This window comes from Mustela nivalis, assembly GCF_964662115.1.
Source record: "Mustela nivalis genome assembly, chromosome: 11".
Taxonomy (NCBI): domain Eukaryota; kingdom Metazoa; phylum Chordata; class Mammalia; order Carnivora; family Mustelidae; genus Mustela; species Mustela nivalis.
The window spans coordinates 85348052-85363115 of record NC_139030.1 but is presented as its reverse complement, the minus strand read 5'-3'; the positions used below and the strand labels follow the sequence as shown (position 1 = coordinate 85363115).

General features: G+C 55.2%; 1 protein-coding gene across 9 annotated transcripts in view; it reads left to right on the top strand.

Moving 5' to 3' along the window:
• The first annotated feature begins 5977 nt into the window (after positions 1-5977).
• The window catches only part of SPEG (striated muscle enriched protein kinase), a 55773-nt gene continuing 46686 nt past the window's right edge, over positions 5978-15064 (top strand). For 2 of the 9 annotated variants that reach the window (XM_082690288.1, XM_082690287.1), the window contains exon 1: positions 5978-6482. In XM_082690288.1, the coding sequence (XP_082546414.1) occupies positions 6104-6482 (379 nt within the window). In that variant the 5' untranslated portion in view covers positions 5978-6103. Of the gene's footprint in view, positions 6483-13018; positions 13123-14161; positions 14205-15064 lie in introns of those variants that run through there. The other 7 variants (XM_082690292.1, XM_082690293.1, XM_082690286.1 and 4 more) reach the window with 6 other exon arrangements.

Genomic DNA, 15064 nt, shown 5'->3' with positions numbered 1-15064 from the left:
TGGCCTTTTCCAGAAACTTCCAAAGCCTCTCTGGTGTGTCTATTTTTCTCCCTCTCCTTGGATGCTCCCTTTGCTCAGAAATCACCCCTTCCCTCTGGGCTCAGCAGCTTGTCCCTATAAGAAGGCCCCCTTCTCTGTGGTACTCTTCAACTTGGCCTTGCGGACACATCCCGGGTCTCCACCCTCTGCCACTGGTGACCCGTGATCATTTCTTTCCCCCTAGTGCCCTAGTGGGATGAGCACTGAAAACCCTAGAAGTACTCCCATCAACCCACAGTGGAATTCCAAGTGAAATTACAAGTAGCATTGGTCATGTCTTTACCCTGGGATATAGGAGGAGGGACAGTGGGGGGCTTCCCATCCCTGAGCTGGTCTCTCTGTGAAAGAGATGTCTGGGTGAGGCTGGGCTCGGGTGGCTAAGAGGTGGTGTATGTATCTGCGAGTAATTTCAGGAGCCTCTCAGCGATTTCTTCTTTCCCTTGAATGAGTACACTCACTCATCTAACTCATCAAGCCCATAAAGCACAAAGGGGTGCATAGGTCAGGGAAGGTCTTAGAGGCATCCCTACCCTCCAAAAAAGCTGAGGTGCAGACTAGTCACTGAAGTGGAAAGAATCTAGGAATCTTAGACTCTCAGAGTCAGATGGTAAGTCCCCCAGGGAGTGACGTCCGTAACCCAGAAGTCGTCTCCCAGCCTCACCCTAAATCAGCAGTCACCGAGCTGGGCTTCAACGTCTCTGGTCGGAGAACACACTACCTCCTGAGCCCTTGGTGCTGGGGGTAGCTCTGTCTGTCAGAAAGCCTTCCTCCTCGGCACACATCTGTCTCCTGTGACTATTGCCCACTTGTTCAGAGAAGAGAGGAGGCTCAGACCCAGCCTGTGTCTCCGTGGGGAAGCATTCTCTGAGCAGAGCCTTGCCGGGACTAAAAGACCTCTGATGCCGGGTGCCTGGCTGGCTCAGGTGGTAGAGTGTATCTGCCTCTTAATCTTGGGGTTATAAGTTCAGGCCTCACGCTGGGTATAGATAGAGATTACTTAAAATCTTCCAAAAAAAAAGGGCGGGGGTGGTGGTGGGGAGACGCCTGAACGGCTCAGCTGGTTGAGTGTTTGCTTTCAGCTTGGGTCATGACCCCAGGGTTCTGGGATCAGTGGGGAACCTCCCTCTCGATCTTCTTATGTTCTCCCTCTCTGGGATGCCTGGGTGGCTCAGTCAGTTAAGCGGCTACTTTCAGCTCAGGTCATGATCCCAGTGTCCTGGGACCGAGTCCCACATCGGGCTCCTTGCTCCGCAGGGAGCCTGCTTCTCCCTCTGCCTCTGCCTACCACTCTGTGTGCCTGTGCTCTCTTTCTCTCTCAATCTAACAAATAAATAAATAAAATCTTAAAAAAAAAATCTTAAAAAAAAAAAACCATAAAAATAAAAACCCAAGTAGAAGTTCTCTGGTTCTAAGTCTTCTGCTTTGGCTATCTTCTTGGGAGCTGGACTATGAGGCAGGGACTCTAGGGCAGGGGAACATGGCTCTATGGTGCTCCTCAAAATGGACAAAATAAGCCAAAAAAGATCTGGGTTCCATATGGTCATACATATGCACCCCATCACCTCCCTGGCGAAACCCCTGCCTGTTCTTGGGACACTCACTCTCGCATCCTCTCCTGTAAGATTCCAAACATCACAAGGAAACAAGAGAGCTCATGGAGGCTGACTAGCTTCTCACTGGACCCAGGGGACCTATTCTAGACCAACTCAGTCCCCATGCAAGAGGTGAGGTAGGAAGGATCATGGGAGGCAAATGTGTCCCTAAACCAAGAACTGAGGGCTCAGTGGACACTGTCCTGCTCTCTCTGTCCACTCTTTCCCCTGCCCCCCTGAGCCCTCTCCTCCCACCCACTCACCCCTCCCTCTTCTTCCCCTCACCTGCTTGCCCAGGACACTTAGGCTCAGGTTCAGCACCAGAATGCCAGCTAACCGAGGGGAAGGTTTTCATCGTTTTCCTCATCACTGGTTCCCTGGTGCCGGGGAGAGGGCTCGCTCCATAGAAGGTGCTCGTTAAATATTTAAGTACTTGTTCAATGAATACCCATTGAGCACTTTTATTTACTTTTCCCTAAATTAAATATTTACTGGGAAGGCAGATGCCCCCCACTTCATTTCGTGGATCCAACGAACATTCACTGACCTTTCACCATGTGCCAGGCGCACAGTGCCTCATGTGACCGGCAGCCCAGAGAGGTGAGGGGAACTGCCAAGGTCTCACAGCATTACTTGTGGCCGAGGAGAACCAGCCCCAGGCTCCTTGGCCTCTGGAGTCCAGATCTCTTTCCATGACACCATAGGCTTGTGATCTCGAGGCAGGGCTGACTGGCAGCACACACCCAGCCCGGCGCCAGGTCGCAGGGCACTATGGGGCCCATTCTGAGGGACAGATGAGCGCCTTGCAGCCAGCTGCCCTGGGTGGCAGGCGTGGCCAGAGTCCGAGGGTCACAGCTAGTGTGGGCTCCTCCAGGAGAGGGCACCAGCGATTCACCCGGCCGGTGCCCTCCCTACCCAGGCCCACACAACCCCAGAGCACACATCAATGGATGCCCCCATTCCAGAAACTCAGCCAGGAGATACACAAGCCATGTTCCTGGCCCTGTGCCAGGCCCTTTTAAATAGTTAATATTCATTTTAATATTTAATATAATAATTTAAAGCCATCACAACAACCTAAGTCAGATCATGTAATTCCTCCGCTCACAATCCTCTCAGATGAATTCCGGTTTTCACATGGAACAAAAGTGCCATGGCCTACAAGATGCTAGGCTTTCCGACCCCTGCTACCCACCTGACCTCATGTTTCTACCCTCCCCACCCCTCCCTCCAGCCCCACTGGTGCCCTGGTTTTTGTCGGAGCCTGCCGGGGACATTCCCCGCTCTGCCTGAAGCAGTCCGGTCCAGACATCTGCACCATTTGCTTCCTCGGTCCTTTAAGATGGGCTCAGTCATTTCCAGCGAGGCTCCAGCCATCCTATTAGAAAGTGCAAGCTCTGTCACTCTCCCATCTCCCTTCCCCTGCTCCGTTTTCCCCATAGGGACAGGAATCCTTGTCTGTTTTGCTCACTGCTCTATCCCTACTGCCTAGAACAGTACCGGGCACAAAGGAGGAACTCAAGAATGTTTGTGAAATGAATGAAAACACCCTGAGTCGAGCTACCTCATTTTATAGATGAAGAGACTGAAGCTGAAGGATGCTCAGTGACTCACTCAGGAGCACACAGTTCGTGTATTCAATCGACCAGCCCACCAACCAATCAACCAAGCTTTACAGACCACCCACCGCATGCATTCTGAGCAATTTTGTTGAGGTCCAGTGCTAGATGGCTTTGGGTTTTATTAATTTTTTTTTAAGATTTTATGTATTTATTTGACAGACAGAGATCACAAGTAGGCAGAGCAGCAGGCAGAGAGAGAGTGAGGAGGAGGCTCCCTGCTGAGCAGAGAGCCCGATGCTGGGCTCAATCCCAGCACCCTGGGATCATGACCTGAGCTGCAGGCAGAAGCCTTAACCCACTGAGCTACCCAGGTGCCCTGGGTTATTGTTTTTTGTTTTTGTTTTTAAGATAGTCTTGGAAAGTCTGAGTGGCTCAGTCCATTGGGTGTCAGACTCTTAGTTTTGGCTCAGGTTATGATCTCAAGGTCCTGGGATGGAGCCCTGCCTCAGGTTCTATGCTCAGCAGAGAGTCTGCTTGAAGATTCTCACTTTTTGGCTCTTCCTGACTCATGCACACACGCGCTCTCTCTGTAAATAAAGAAATAAATCCTTAAAAAATTTTTTAAAAATAAAATAGTCTCTTCCTTTGTTCTTGATGTTCCATCTGCTTGTGAAGCCTTCCCCCGCGTTTTTACCTTTTAGAATTACATTCATGCGTAAGACTTCAGCTTATCCTCAGTGGTTGCCGGGGGTGTGGTCGACCACAAAGGGGATGTTCAGGGAAATATTTAGGGTGATGTTCTGTATGGTCTTGAGGTAGAAGATGCACAATTTCTCTGCATTTGTCAAAACCCGAGGAACTGAATAGCACAAAGAGTAGGTTTAAATGCATTCAAACAACACAGAAATTTCATTCTTCAAGGTTTTTAATCCCTGTGGATGTAATTCAGTGCTTCAACGGTCTCTTCTGTACCCTCCGCATTCACACACACAAGCACACTTGAACTTCAGTCTCCGCGAGTGAGGGTGGGGATGAGGTGACATTGTGAGGCCCTTTCTCCATCTCAGAATGACTCAGGGCTCCTCCCTTGGCTCCTCTCTGCCTTCCCAGGCTTCACCCCTTCAGGCTCAAGGTCAGGTGTAGGTCTCTCACCTGAACTTTTGTCTAACTTTTTAATTTTGCAATAACTATAGATTCATGTGGAATTATAAGAAATAATACAGACAGCTTTCCCCAGTCCGTGCACATTCTTGTGTAACTACAGTACCATATCACAACCAGGAAATTGCCATGAGTCCGCCCACCTTCCTGAGATTTTACCACTTTTACACGCACTCGTGTGTGTGTGTGTGTGTGTGTGTGTGTATAATTCTATCTGTTCATTTACCACATACACAGATTCATGTGACCCTCACCAGTCCGGGTATGGAATGGCTCCATCACAAGTCTCACTTGAACAGGGGCGCCTGGGTGGCTCATTGAGTTAAAGCCTCAGCCTTCAGCTCAGGTCATGATCTCAGGGTCCTGGGATCGAGCCCTGCACTGGGCTCCCTGCTCAGCAAGGAGCCTGCCTCTCCTCCTCACTCTCTGCCTACCTTTCTGCCTACTTGCGATCTGTTTGTCAAACAAGTCTCACTTGAACTTTTATTCTATTTTTGTTTGGTTGGGTTTTTTTGTTGTTGTTGTTTCTAAGTGGGGTGGGCTCTGGGCCCATTGCAGAGCCCAAAGTGGGGCTTTAACTCATGACCCTGAGATCAGAACCTGCGCTGAGGTCAAGAGTCAGACGCTTAACCCAATGAGCCACCCCGGCGTCCCTCGCTTGAAATTTTAAAAGCAGCAATGTCCTACCTTGATATTTGTCGAAGTGCAACCCGTTGAAGCACCACACTGCAACCGGCCTCCAACTGCCCCATCATCTCCAGTTCACCCTCTGCACCATGGTTCCAAAGGGGGATCCTTCTAAAACACAGCTCTGACTATGTTAGCCTGCTGCTTAACACCCTCCAGCAGCACCCACAGCCATCAGACCTTAGAGAGCCAAACAAGCACCTCCACTCACCCCACCCCTCCTGCAGGTCAATCCCTCCAAACTCCTCTGACTCTAGAACTTGTCATCTACTTTCTTCATGCTCTGATTTAGATCATGCTGTTCCTCTGCCTGGAATGCCCTTCCCACCCTTCTCTGTCTGTTGCAACCTTTGTCCAACTATCCATTTTTACAGATGAGAACTTGGATGTTGAGAGACATTCGATGTCAACCACCACGTAAGGGCAGGACCATCTGGGAGCCTCAATCCACCCAACTCCCTGCTCCTAGGCTCACAGTTCACCAGGCTGGCGTGGAGGCTGGGGAGGCCACTGGTCCTTCTTCCCAGCTATCTGCTCACCTCCACTTGGGCCTGCTTCCCCATCTGCCTCTTAGACATGTCATCCAGCACCTCCTCTCCCTCTCCTCCAGCTGGGAATCAGAAGCCTGAGGACTGGGTGACAGGGCCATGGGATAAAGCCCAGGGGTAACCCGACTCCAGACTCCTGAGTGGGCTGGAGGCCAGGTCACCCTAGGGGATGGGACCTGGACTAAGTGCTCAGGGACCCCGTTGGAGCAGGGGCTTGGAGATAGGGGCTCCTGGAGAGTGGGAAGGAGCCGAGGAGTCCAAGTCCCCTCCTCTGCTGCCCCCTCCCTCCACTGCTCACTCGCAACCCGAGCCGGGGGGCCTAAAAATAGCCCCCGAGGCGCAACCGCCGCCCTGGTGACCTTCTGGGTAACACAGGCCGAAGGCGGGCGGGCAGCAGGAAGGCAGGGCGCCGGCCCCCCAGGACTCATTTCCCAGGGCACCATTCCCACCGCGGGTGCCCCCGTGGCCGTCAGGTTCCGGAGACCCACCCCCTCCAGCCCAGCTCGCAGAGGCCATGCAGAAAGCCTGGGGCACGCGAGGCGGGGACGCGGGCACGAGGGCACCCCCCAGCCCCGGGGTGCCCCCCAAGCGAGCCAAGGTGGGGGCCGGCGGAGGGGCGGTGGCCGGGGCTCCCGCCTTCCTGCGGCCCCTGAAGGACGCGGCGGTGTTGGCGGGCAGCGACGTGCGGCTGCGGGTGGCGGTGAGCGGGACGCCCCAGCCCAGCCTCAGCTGGTTCCGGGACGGGCAGCCCCTGCCCCTGCCGACCCCTGAGCCCAGCTGCCTGTGGCTGCGGAGCTGCGGGGCGCGGGATGCCGGAGTGTACAGCTGCAGGGCCCAGAATGAGCGGGGCCAGGCCTCCTGTGAGGCTGTTCTCACGGTGCTGGAGGTCGGAGGTAATGGGGAGGTGGGGGGAGGGGAGGGGAAGGGAGGGCGACGAGTCTGGTGGGCTGGGGTGCTCAGAGCCGGGACCAGGGCTGCAGGAGCCACGTGGGGAGGTTGCCGGTTCATCCAGCTCTCTTCCCAGGAGCTCTGGCTTCTGGCCCCGCAGACCCAGAAGTGCCAATCAAGAGGAAAGTGTGTGTTTTCGGGGGCAGGGAGGGGTGTCAAAGTAGAGAGACTCCTCACAGGAAGGTCAGAGGTCAAGGGTCAGCATTTGGTAAGCAAATACCTGAGCCCCCACTAAGGCCTCTCTGGAATTTCAAAGTGAAAGGCCTCCTCATTTCCCTGTCGGGAGAGAAAATCTACTGGAGAAAATTGTCTTTATCAGCTCGGGTAACCTAGAATTGAGATACCTCATGGGTCTGCACACGTCTGAAAGAGGGGCAAGCTCCCCGGGTCCCACTGCGATGTTGAGGGGTGGGTCTGAGCTCCACTGGGGCGCGTGGGTGTGATCCGCACCAGGCTAGTTGGAAGAAGCCAGTGGGTAGACGAGTATGAAGAGGGTACAGGGCACCAGGAGGAGGACCTAGGCCTGGGGGCTCCCCAGTGTGTTTGAGAATCCACATGCTTGAGGGCTTGAGAATCCAGAAGAAGCCTGTGTGTGTGTGTGCATGGGGGGGGGGGCTGTGTGCATGTGTGCGCATGTGTGTGTGTGCATGAGTGTGTGTGCATGAGTGTGTGTGTGTGTACCTGTGCAGGCTGTGGAAAGGCCTGGTGGTACACGCAGTTGAGGGACGAGGGTTTGTGGAGTATGGTATGAAAACCAATGGGCCATGTCTGCCTGAGATTCAGAGGGCAGGAAAGGGGGATGCTCAGGCTGGTGCTTGGGACCCTCCCCATGTCGGGGTACAGTGCCAGGCTCATGGGTGAAGATCTGAGGCAGAAGAGAGGGGACCAAGACTGGGCCTGGTACTGAGGGTCCTGCTGGGGCTGGGGCTCAGGCCCCCGGGGCAGATTCTCCTTGGGTCAGTATCTGCATTTCCTTTTTAATTTTCACAGCCCCTAAGCCAGCCAGTTGTTCCGCAGGCCTCAGACAGAGCCTCAGACAGAGCCTTGGACTGACTGAGTGTTGAGAAGCAGAATTCTGGGGAAGTAGGCTATGGCTGGCAAAGAGTTTGGGGATCACTGAGTGTGTCCCAGGCGTTTTCAAGAGAGAGTTCTCACTCCAGCTGGGTGGCGTTGGTGGGGGGTACATCCCTGGAGGCCGAGGAGAAGGCACAAGAGGGATAGACCTCCCTAGCTGGAAGGGAAAGGAGGGGCGGAGAAGCAGAAAGTCAGGAGATGCGGCAGGGGCTCAGCCTCTGTGTGTCAGCACCTCCGCTCTCTCCCTCACCCAACACTGCCCACCCTCCCACCATCTTCAGCGCTGCTTCCTCAGAATCCCTGTGGCCAAGCCTGGGGCAGAGAGAGTCAAGGTTGGCTTTTCTTGATCGGCTTTGTACTTGGCCAGGTACAGGCCATCCCAGCCTGGAGTCGGGGAAGGGACCCATCCTCGCAGGGCTGTGAGCTGAGGAAGGATCAGACTCCTTGGGGATCTTAGCTCTCGTCCTCTCCGGCCAAAGGGAAATGAAAACAGAATATTAATCAAATCAAAGGATATGATAGATTGGTGAGAATACAATCTAGGAGAGAGAGATTTCATTTTATTTAAAAAAATTTCATTTATCTATTTTTTTAAGATTTTATTTATTTGAGAGCGAGTACGAACAGTGGGGGGAGGGGTAGAGGGACAAGTAGGCTCCCCGCTGATCAGGGAGCCCAGTGCAGGCCTTGATCCCAGGATCTCGAGCTGAGCTGAAGGCAGACACTTAACTGCTTAGCCCACTGATCCCTGACCCAACTGAGCTACCCAGGGGCCCCGTGGAGAGAGCTATTAGGGAAGGATAAGGAAGCCCTGAGGAGAGCTCAACTTGAAATGACCACAGAGAACCGCAGCTCCAAATGCATCCTTTCACAGGTGAGGACACTGTGGTCCAGAACGGAGGAAGATCTGCCAGAAGACATATTGCTAGTTATGGCCACCCCAGAATTAAGAACCCATTCCTTCTGGTTTCCACCCTACTCAAGGAATTCTGGAGGGACGAGAGAGAAAAAAGAAAAGGAGGGGAGCTGTCCATTGTATGGCCAGTAGCCCAGGCCTTCTTTCTGGGAGGAGAGCCCCCTAACCTGCTAGGGGTCCCCCAAAGTAAGGAGCGTGATAGGAGGCTGGACCCCCTCCCCCCGAGCATGGCTGTGTTTCCCTGCAAGATGTGTTTTCTACATCCCTCTATAAGCTGGGTAACATGGTTGGCAGGGCTGAATGCCTATCCAGACAGAGGCCACAAAGGCAGTCTCCAGGCTACTTTGCAGGAATAGCATGTTTGAGAGGCGTGGGCAGAGGAAAGGACCCTGGGTGTCATGAGGACTGGATCTGGGGCCTTTTGACAGTCATGTTAATACAGCAAGAGGATTGCGCTACAGCAAGTCACATTTGAGAACTTTTTCTCAAATGGTGAAATCTTTGCCCCAAGACCAGTCTTAGAATTATTACTAATTGGTAATAATTCTTAGCTTATGAATATAACTACACGCTACTGTGTGGCAGGTGACATACCATCCTATCTTCTGATATATCATTTAAGTCCCACAGCACCCCTGGGGAAGCTGGTAGAGAGGATTAAATGGCAATTCTTGTGGTACAGAGAGAAGGTGGCTGAGCGGGGATGGAAGGAGGTCTGTCCTACCGCAAAGAACTATGCATTTAACTACTACGACTCTCCCACATATTTTGGGGAGGGCAGGGCTTTGCTTTGGTGATGGTGGGGACTGACTGTGTGAGCCTGGGTTCTTCCTCCTCCTATTGTCCCTCCCCCTCAACCAGTACCTGCCCAGTTCCGGGTCTTGGTCAGGGGCAGCTGGACAAGCAGCTCAGCATTGCTCAGACTTACTCATGGAACACTTTCTCAGTTGGGATCCACAGCAGGAGAACTTCAGGGATCTCGAGGAAACCCAGCCAGGCCCTGGCTGCAGAAGGAGGCAGTTTCCTGGCTGGGATTGCTGTCTGGCTCGGTGATGCTAAGGTTCCTGGCACTCCTGAAGCCTGAGATGTTCGCTCAAGGATGGAGGGATATCAACCTGGCTTGAGGAGGGCGGGGCCTCGAGAAGACAGGTGGGCTGCCGGCCGGAGATTCTGGAGGATGGGACACAGGAGGGTGGGATTTAGGGTGTAGAAATGAGGAAAGCATAAGAATAGTGAAGACAGCAGATGGGAAGGCTACTTGGAGAATCCTTAATGTGGGTACAGCACCCCATCTCATTTCATTATTTAATCTTCTAAACCCAGATTACTGTAGTGATGGTTATGCATAGGAGAAAATGGGAGTCCCAAGAGGGAATTTACCCGAGGTCGCATGGCTAATGGGGTGACAGAGCCAGAACTATAGGGGTTCAGGTCCACGTTGCCTGTCCTCAGAAAGAGAAGAATGGGAAGACTAAGGCAAGGATTTTTCATCATGAACCATCCTTCTCCCAACCCTATCCCCGAAGCCATCTCCAAGGTAGGCAGGCATTCATCTCCTTCAGAATATCCACCTGTGCGGGCTGAGGAGCTGCGGGCAAATCAAGTGACCAGAACAAGTGTCACTCTCAACACTTGGGACATGTGTGGCTGGGGGGTGGTTTAAAGGACAGGCGGTAAAGAGGAGAGGGCACAGCTGAGAGAAGGGGCAAGCTGACAGTGCTTGCCTCATTAGCTGGATATTTCATAGTCTTCTGGAAGACTCTGGTTTCAATGGGAAGGGCCAAAGATCAACAGGTAGGCATGAACCATGCTGGGGACTTGAGGCCATGAAGAGGAGAGGAAAGGTTGAAGACAGGGAGAGAGGGCAAGGAAAAGGTGGGGGTATGCACCAGAGCCTGTGCTGAGGGATATTCTGCAGTTACTTTTTTCCACCAGACCTTGGTACGTCTGGATGAAAAGCCAGAAGGAAAGTGAGTATGGAATTGGGGTGGGTAGGGAGAGTGCCATCCATTCAGGCCCAGTCCCCATCAGGGAGGGGAGGAGGAGCCAGAGTGGGAGCAGCGCACAGGAGCAGAGAAGCCCCCAAGTAGCCAAAGCCCACGCAGGAGAACTTTTCTGAAGCCAGGGCAGGCTCTCCCAGGAAGATCCTGAGTGGCACTCGAGATGGCCACTTCTCCAGCTATTTCTTAGAAAAGGCTCTGGGTCAGGATGGAGGAGGGAGGATGGCTGGATGAATGAGCTGTTCCAGGAAGATTTACTATCCTTATCCCTGCCGCCCACAGCTCTGCCACTCCCTCCTCCTTTATCTAGTGCCTACTGTGGGCCTGTCACTGCTCTAGGTGCTGGGGCTACATGGGGCAGGGGGATCCCTCAAGTTCCTGTCCTCCTAGAGATCACATCCTAGTGAGAGGAGATAGACAACATGGAATAAACATGATAAGTAAGTAAAAATGTTACTGTGTGTCAGAAACGCAGAGCAAGATAAGCAAAAAGGGGGAAGGGAGAAATTGGACTTTCCAGGCAAGAAAGAAAGGATGCAGAGAGAAAGGGAGTGGGTTCACCTGGCTCAGAGGAAGGTCTGTGTGAGAGATCAGGCCTGGCATGATGAGATAGGTTTTTTCTGGAAGGGTAAAGGCTGGTGGTGCAGAAATTGGGAGTCTGGGTTTGGGGAAATAGCAGAGGGGAACAGCTGTCCAGCCACGGAGGGGAAAAGATGGCAATCTAGGGCCAGCTGGGGGTGGCCCACCCTGCAAGCATGCCCCAGGCCAGCCCAGTGGGGGTGAGCGGTGCAGACCCAGAGCAGGAACACAGAATCCCACAGGCCTGTCCTCGGCCCAGCTGTCCCGTCACTCACGCCCGCTGCCCATTGGTTATTTTTGCTATGGAATGTGCCAGCCCCTCGGATTCTCCTGGGGAACAGGGGCTCAAGTTACCCCCTCTCCTCACTCAGCTCCCCCATCTGTGAGTGGGTGTATTGGGGGGTGGGCAGGGAGAGCGCCTGAGGGTGTCCAGAGTCCTCTGGCTGGGACCGACATGGACACACACATGTCCGCTCTCAGTGCTTGTCCCGAGTCATGTGTCTGTACGTGTGACATCTGCTTTTGGGGGTCTGGGAAACAGGACCACCTGAATGCACCCAGAATGTATAAGATATGCCTTTAAACTTAAAAAGGGGGTGGTCCGTAAACTCACATAACTTCAGAAGCCAAGTAAAATCTGCTAACAGTGAGTGGCCCTGCTTGTGTATGCTGGGATGAGGACTTGGATGGAGAGGACAGTTGGAGACACAGAACCTGTGTGGCTTTGGCTAAGTGATAGGCTGTCTCTGAGCCTTAGTCACTTGTCAGTTAAATGGAGGCAGTTCAGTGTTCATAAGAGGTTGTTGTGAATGAGGGAACATTTTTTTAAAAACTTATTTATTTGACAGAGCACACAGGCAGGCAAAGAGGCAGTCAGAGGTGGAGGGGAAGCAGGCTCCCCTCCGTGCAGAGAGCCTGATGCGTGGCTCAAACCCTGAAATCATGACCTGAGCAGAACGCAGCCGCCCAACCGACTGAACCACCCAGGCACCCCTGGGGGAACATTTTTAAAGTGCCTGGCACTCAGTTAATGCTTAAGAAACTTAGTTATAATGATTGTTGGGGGGAGGTGAGAATTGAGTTCCGGGTTGCAAAATGTGCACAGTGGTGCGGTGCCGAACGGGAGGAGGACAAATAGAGTTTGGTGAGTATACACACCCATGAGTGAGAAGGTGGGTCATATTTGTGGCTAGTAGGAGAATCTCTGGGCACCTTAGCTGGTGTGCGCGCGCGTGCGTGCGTGCGTGTGTGTGTGGGGGGGGGGCAGGGGGCAAGGACAGAGGACCTACCATCTGGAAACTCCAGGCCCCTCTCTGGCTCTCCTGAGGAGCCTGGGGGTTTTCATAGTCTCAGTTGCTTTCAGCACGGAGCTCCCTCCCACCTGGGCCCTTGTCTCGTTTGTGACCTAGGCGCCCCCACCCGGTGCTGTGGCCCTGCGGCGTGTTCCGGCCGCCACGAGTTCGGTACTGCCTGGCACAGGGTAGTGTGCGCATGTTTGTGGAGTGAGCAAGTCGAGATGCGGCTGACCTTCCAGAGCGGCCCCGCGGGGAGCGAGTGGGGGTGGCGTGAAGGCCGCGTCAGGCTGCCAATGAGAGGGTGGCCGGAACTCTCATAGGGACCGCTGCACCCCCTTCTGTGCCTCAGTTTCCCCATGTGCCCAGGGCCCAGGAGGCAGGTGCGGGGTGGGGGTACCCGGAGGCAGGTGAGCACCGCCCCGGGGGTCGCAGGGGAACAGGCCAGGGAAGGGGCGCCAGGTGGGGTGCAGGCCGGCGGGGGAGGGGCGGGCTCTAGGCGCCGCCGCCGCCACCGCCGCCGCCGCCGCCGTCTTCCCCCCGCCCGGGCTCCCGCGGCCCCGCGGCTCCTTCCGCCACCGGCGCCCGCTCCAGCCCGCTCCCCAGCTCGCCCCCGGCCCCGCCTCCGACTCCGCCCCGCCCCCGCCCGTCCCCTCCTCGCCCGGCCGCCGGCGCGGCCCCCTCCCCCGCCATGAAGAAGCTGTGGGTGAAGAAGCGTTTCCAGGTGAGGGCTCCGGGGGCGGGCGGCGCCGGGAGGGGGCGGGAAGGGCTGGGCGCCCCAAGGGAGGGCGGGTCACCGCGGCCGGGCCCCGGGGGAGGGGGCGCCGGGGCCGCGCCCGCCCCACCCAGCGGCGGAGGGGCAGCCGCCGGGTACGCTCTGGGGGGCTCCCGGGCCAGTGTGCCGAGGGCGGCGGCCCCTCCCCGCACCGAAGGGCAGACCACCCCCAGCAACCAGGCCCCGTCGTCCGCAATCCCCCGCGACCCCTCGGGGAGGCCTCGGCCGCAGCTTCGGCGTGGGTTGTCCACTGGCTTCTTTGCCACCTGGTCTCCCCTCTCTTCCATCCAACCCCGGCCCCCTGCCCCGGCTTTCCCCAGCCCCCCAGTCTGGAGCCTTCCATCTTCCCGAGCTCCTGGAAGCCACGCACAGGGATTGAGCTCAATAAATTCCTGGAGCCCTGCCCTGTTCTCCGCGTACCCAGGCCTCCTTTCTGCATTCGTGAGGCTCTGGTCCTTGTTGGACCTTGCCCTCTGGTCCCCCATCACCCTCCCTGCCCGGTTGACACCTATTTCAGGTATCTGTCCTCCCCATCCGCCCCTCCCCCAGCAGGAATCTGTGTCCTCATCCCTCCATCTCCCAGTCATCCAAGCACCCCCCCACCCTCATCTCTTCCTTCACGGCAGTCAGCCTGCTATCTTGTCTCCTAGCTTCTACTCTGGGGTGTCCCTCAGGTCCCCAGTCCTGTGAGCCTCTGTTCGGACTCCCAGCATTTGACCGAAGCTTTGCTGTCCTCTCTTCTTTCTTTTCTGCTCCTCCCCAGAGCCAAGCTGGGTAGCCTGGAGCTCCTGCTAGAAGGGTTGAAAGGCAGGGAAGAGTGGAGACATTCCTTGCAGGGAAAGCTGTGCATTACCTCTGTGCGTTACCCTCCTCCTCCTCTCCAAGCCCCTGGAATGAATTTCTGTTTAATACAGAGTTTGGATGGGAGGTAAGGGACAGCAGGAGTGAGCCTTCCTCTCAACAACTCATTCTGGCTTTTCTCTTTCAGAAAACCGGCCACTCCCGCCGGGCCTTTGGCCGACTCACCCATGGTGCGTGGACCACAGGCTACCTGCTTTAGCCCATGCCCACTCCTTCTCTTGGTGCATGTCTCTTCATGCTTCATGCCCAGGCCCTAAAGACAGCCTATGAGATGTGGGCTCCCCCAGTACACATCCATACTCACTCAAGGGGGTGCCCTGTACCCTGTAGCTGTGGGGGGAGGGGGTCGAGGGGGGTGTCACTAGCACACCCCACCATGGGCCTTGACTCAGGGTGCTCCATCTGTGCGACCAAGTGGAGATGAGCTTTGGAACCCAGCACATGGCTCCTGCTTGTCATGGCACTCTTAGAGAAACTGAGGCACAGAACCTGCTAGGAAATAGGCCAAGGAAACTTTGCGTAGCCTAATCACTGGGCACTTTTGAGGCCCATTCAGCAGTAGAAGAAAAGGATTAGGCAGAGAGTACCAGTCCCATCATGAGGCAGTTTGGGGGTTTGGTTTGCTAAGAAGGGTCAAAGCACAATGCAAATATTTTAAGAGAGGGTGGGCCTGACCCCTAATGGGTGGCCTGGGTCTGCGAGGCCTGACCACAAGTAGATGTGCGTGTGCGTGTGTGTGTATGTAAGTGTGCGCACGTGGCCAGGGGCAGCAGTGAGAGTGCCAAGGGTATAGAATGGCTAGGGTAGTTGGAATTACCAGCCAAAGCATGTGTGCTCCCCAGCTGGGCACAGTGGGAGCCTGCAGGCTGTCAGGACTGGAGATGCTCTGCCCATTCCAGGTGTCTCCCTTCCCCTGCCCCATCCCCACAGGGCATTTCTGGACACTGGGTACCCTCATGCCTCCTTTGTCCTGTCTACCCACCATGCCCTGCCCCACAAACGCTCTGATAACAGTCTGTCCATGTCTCTC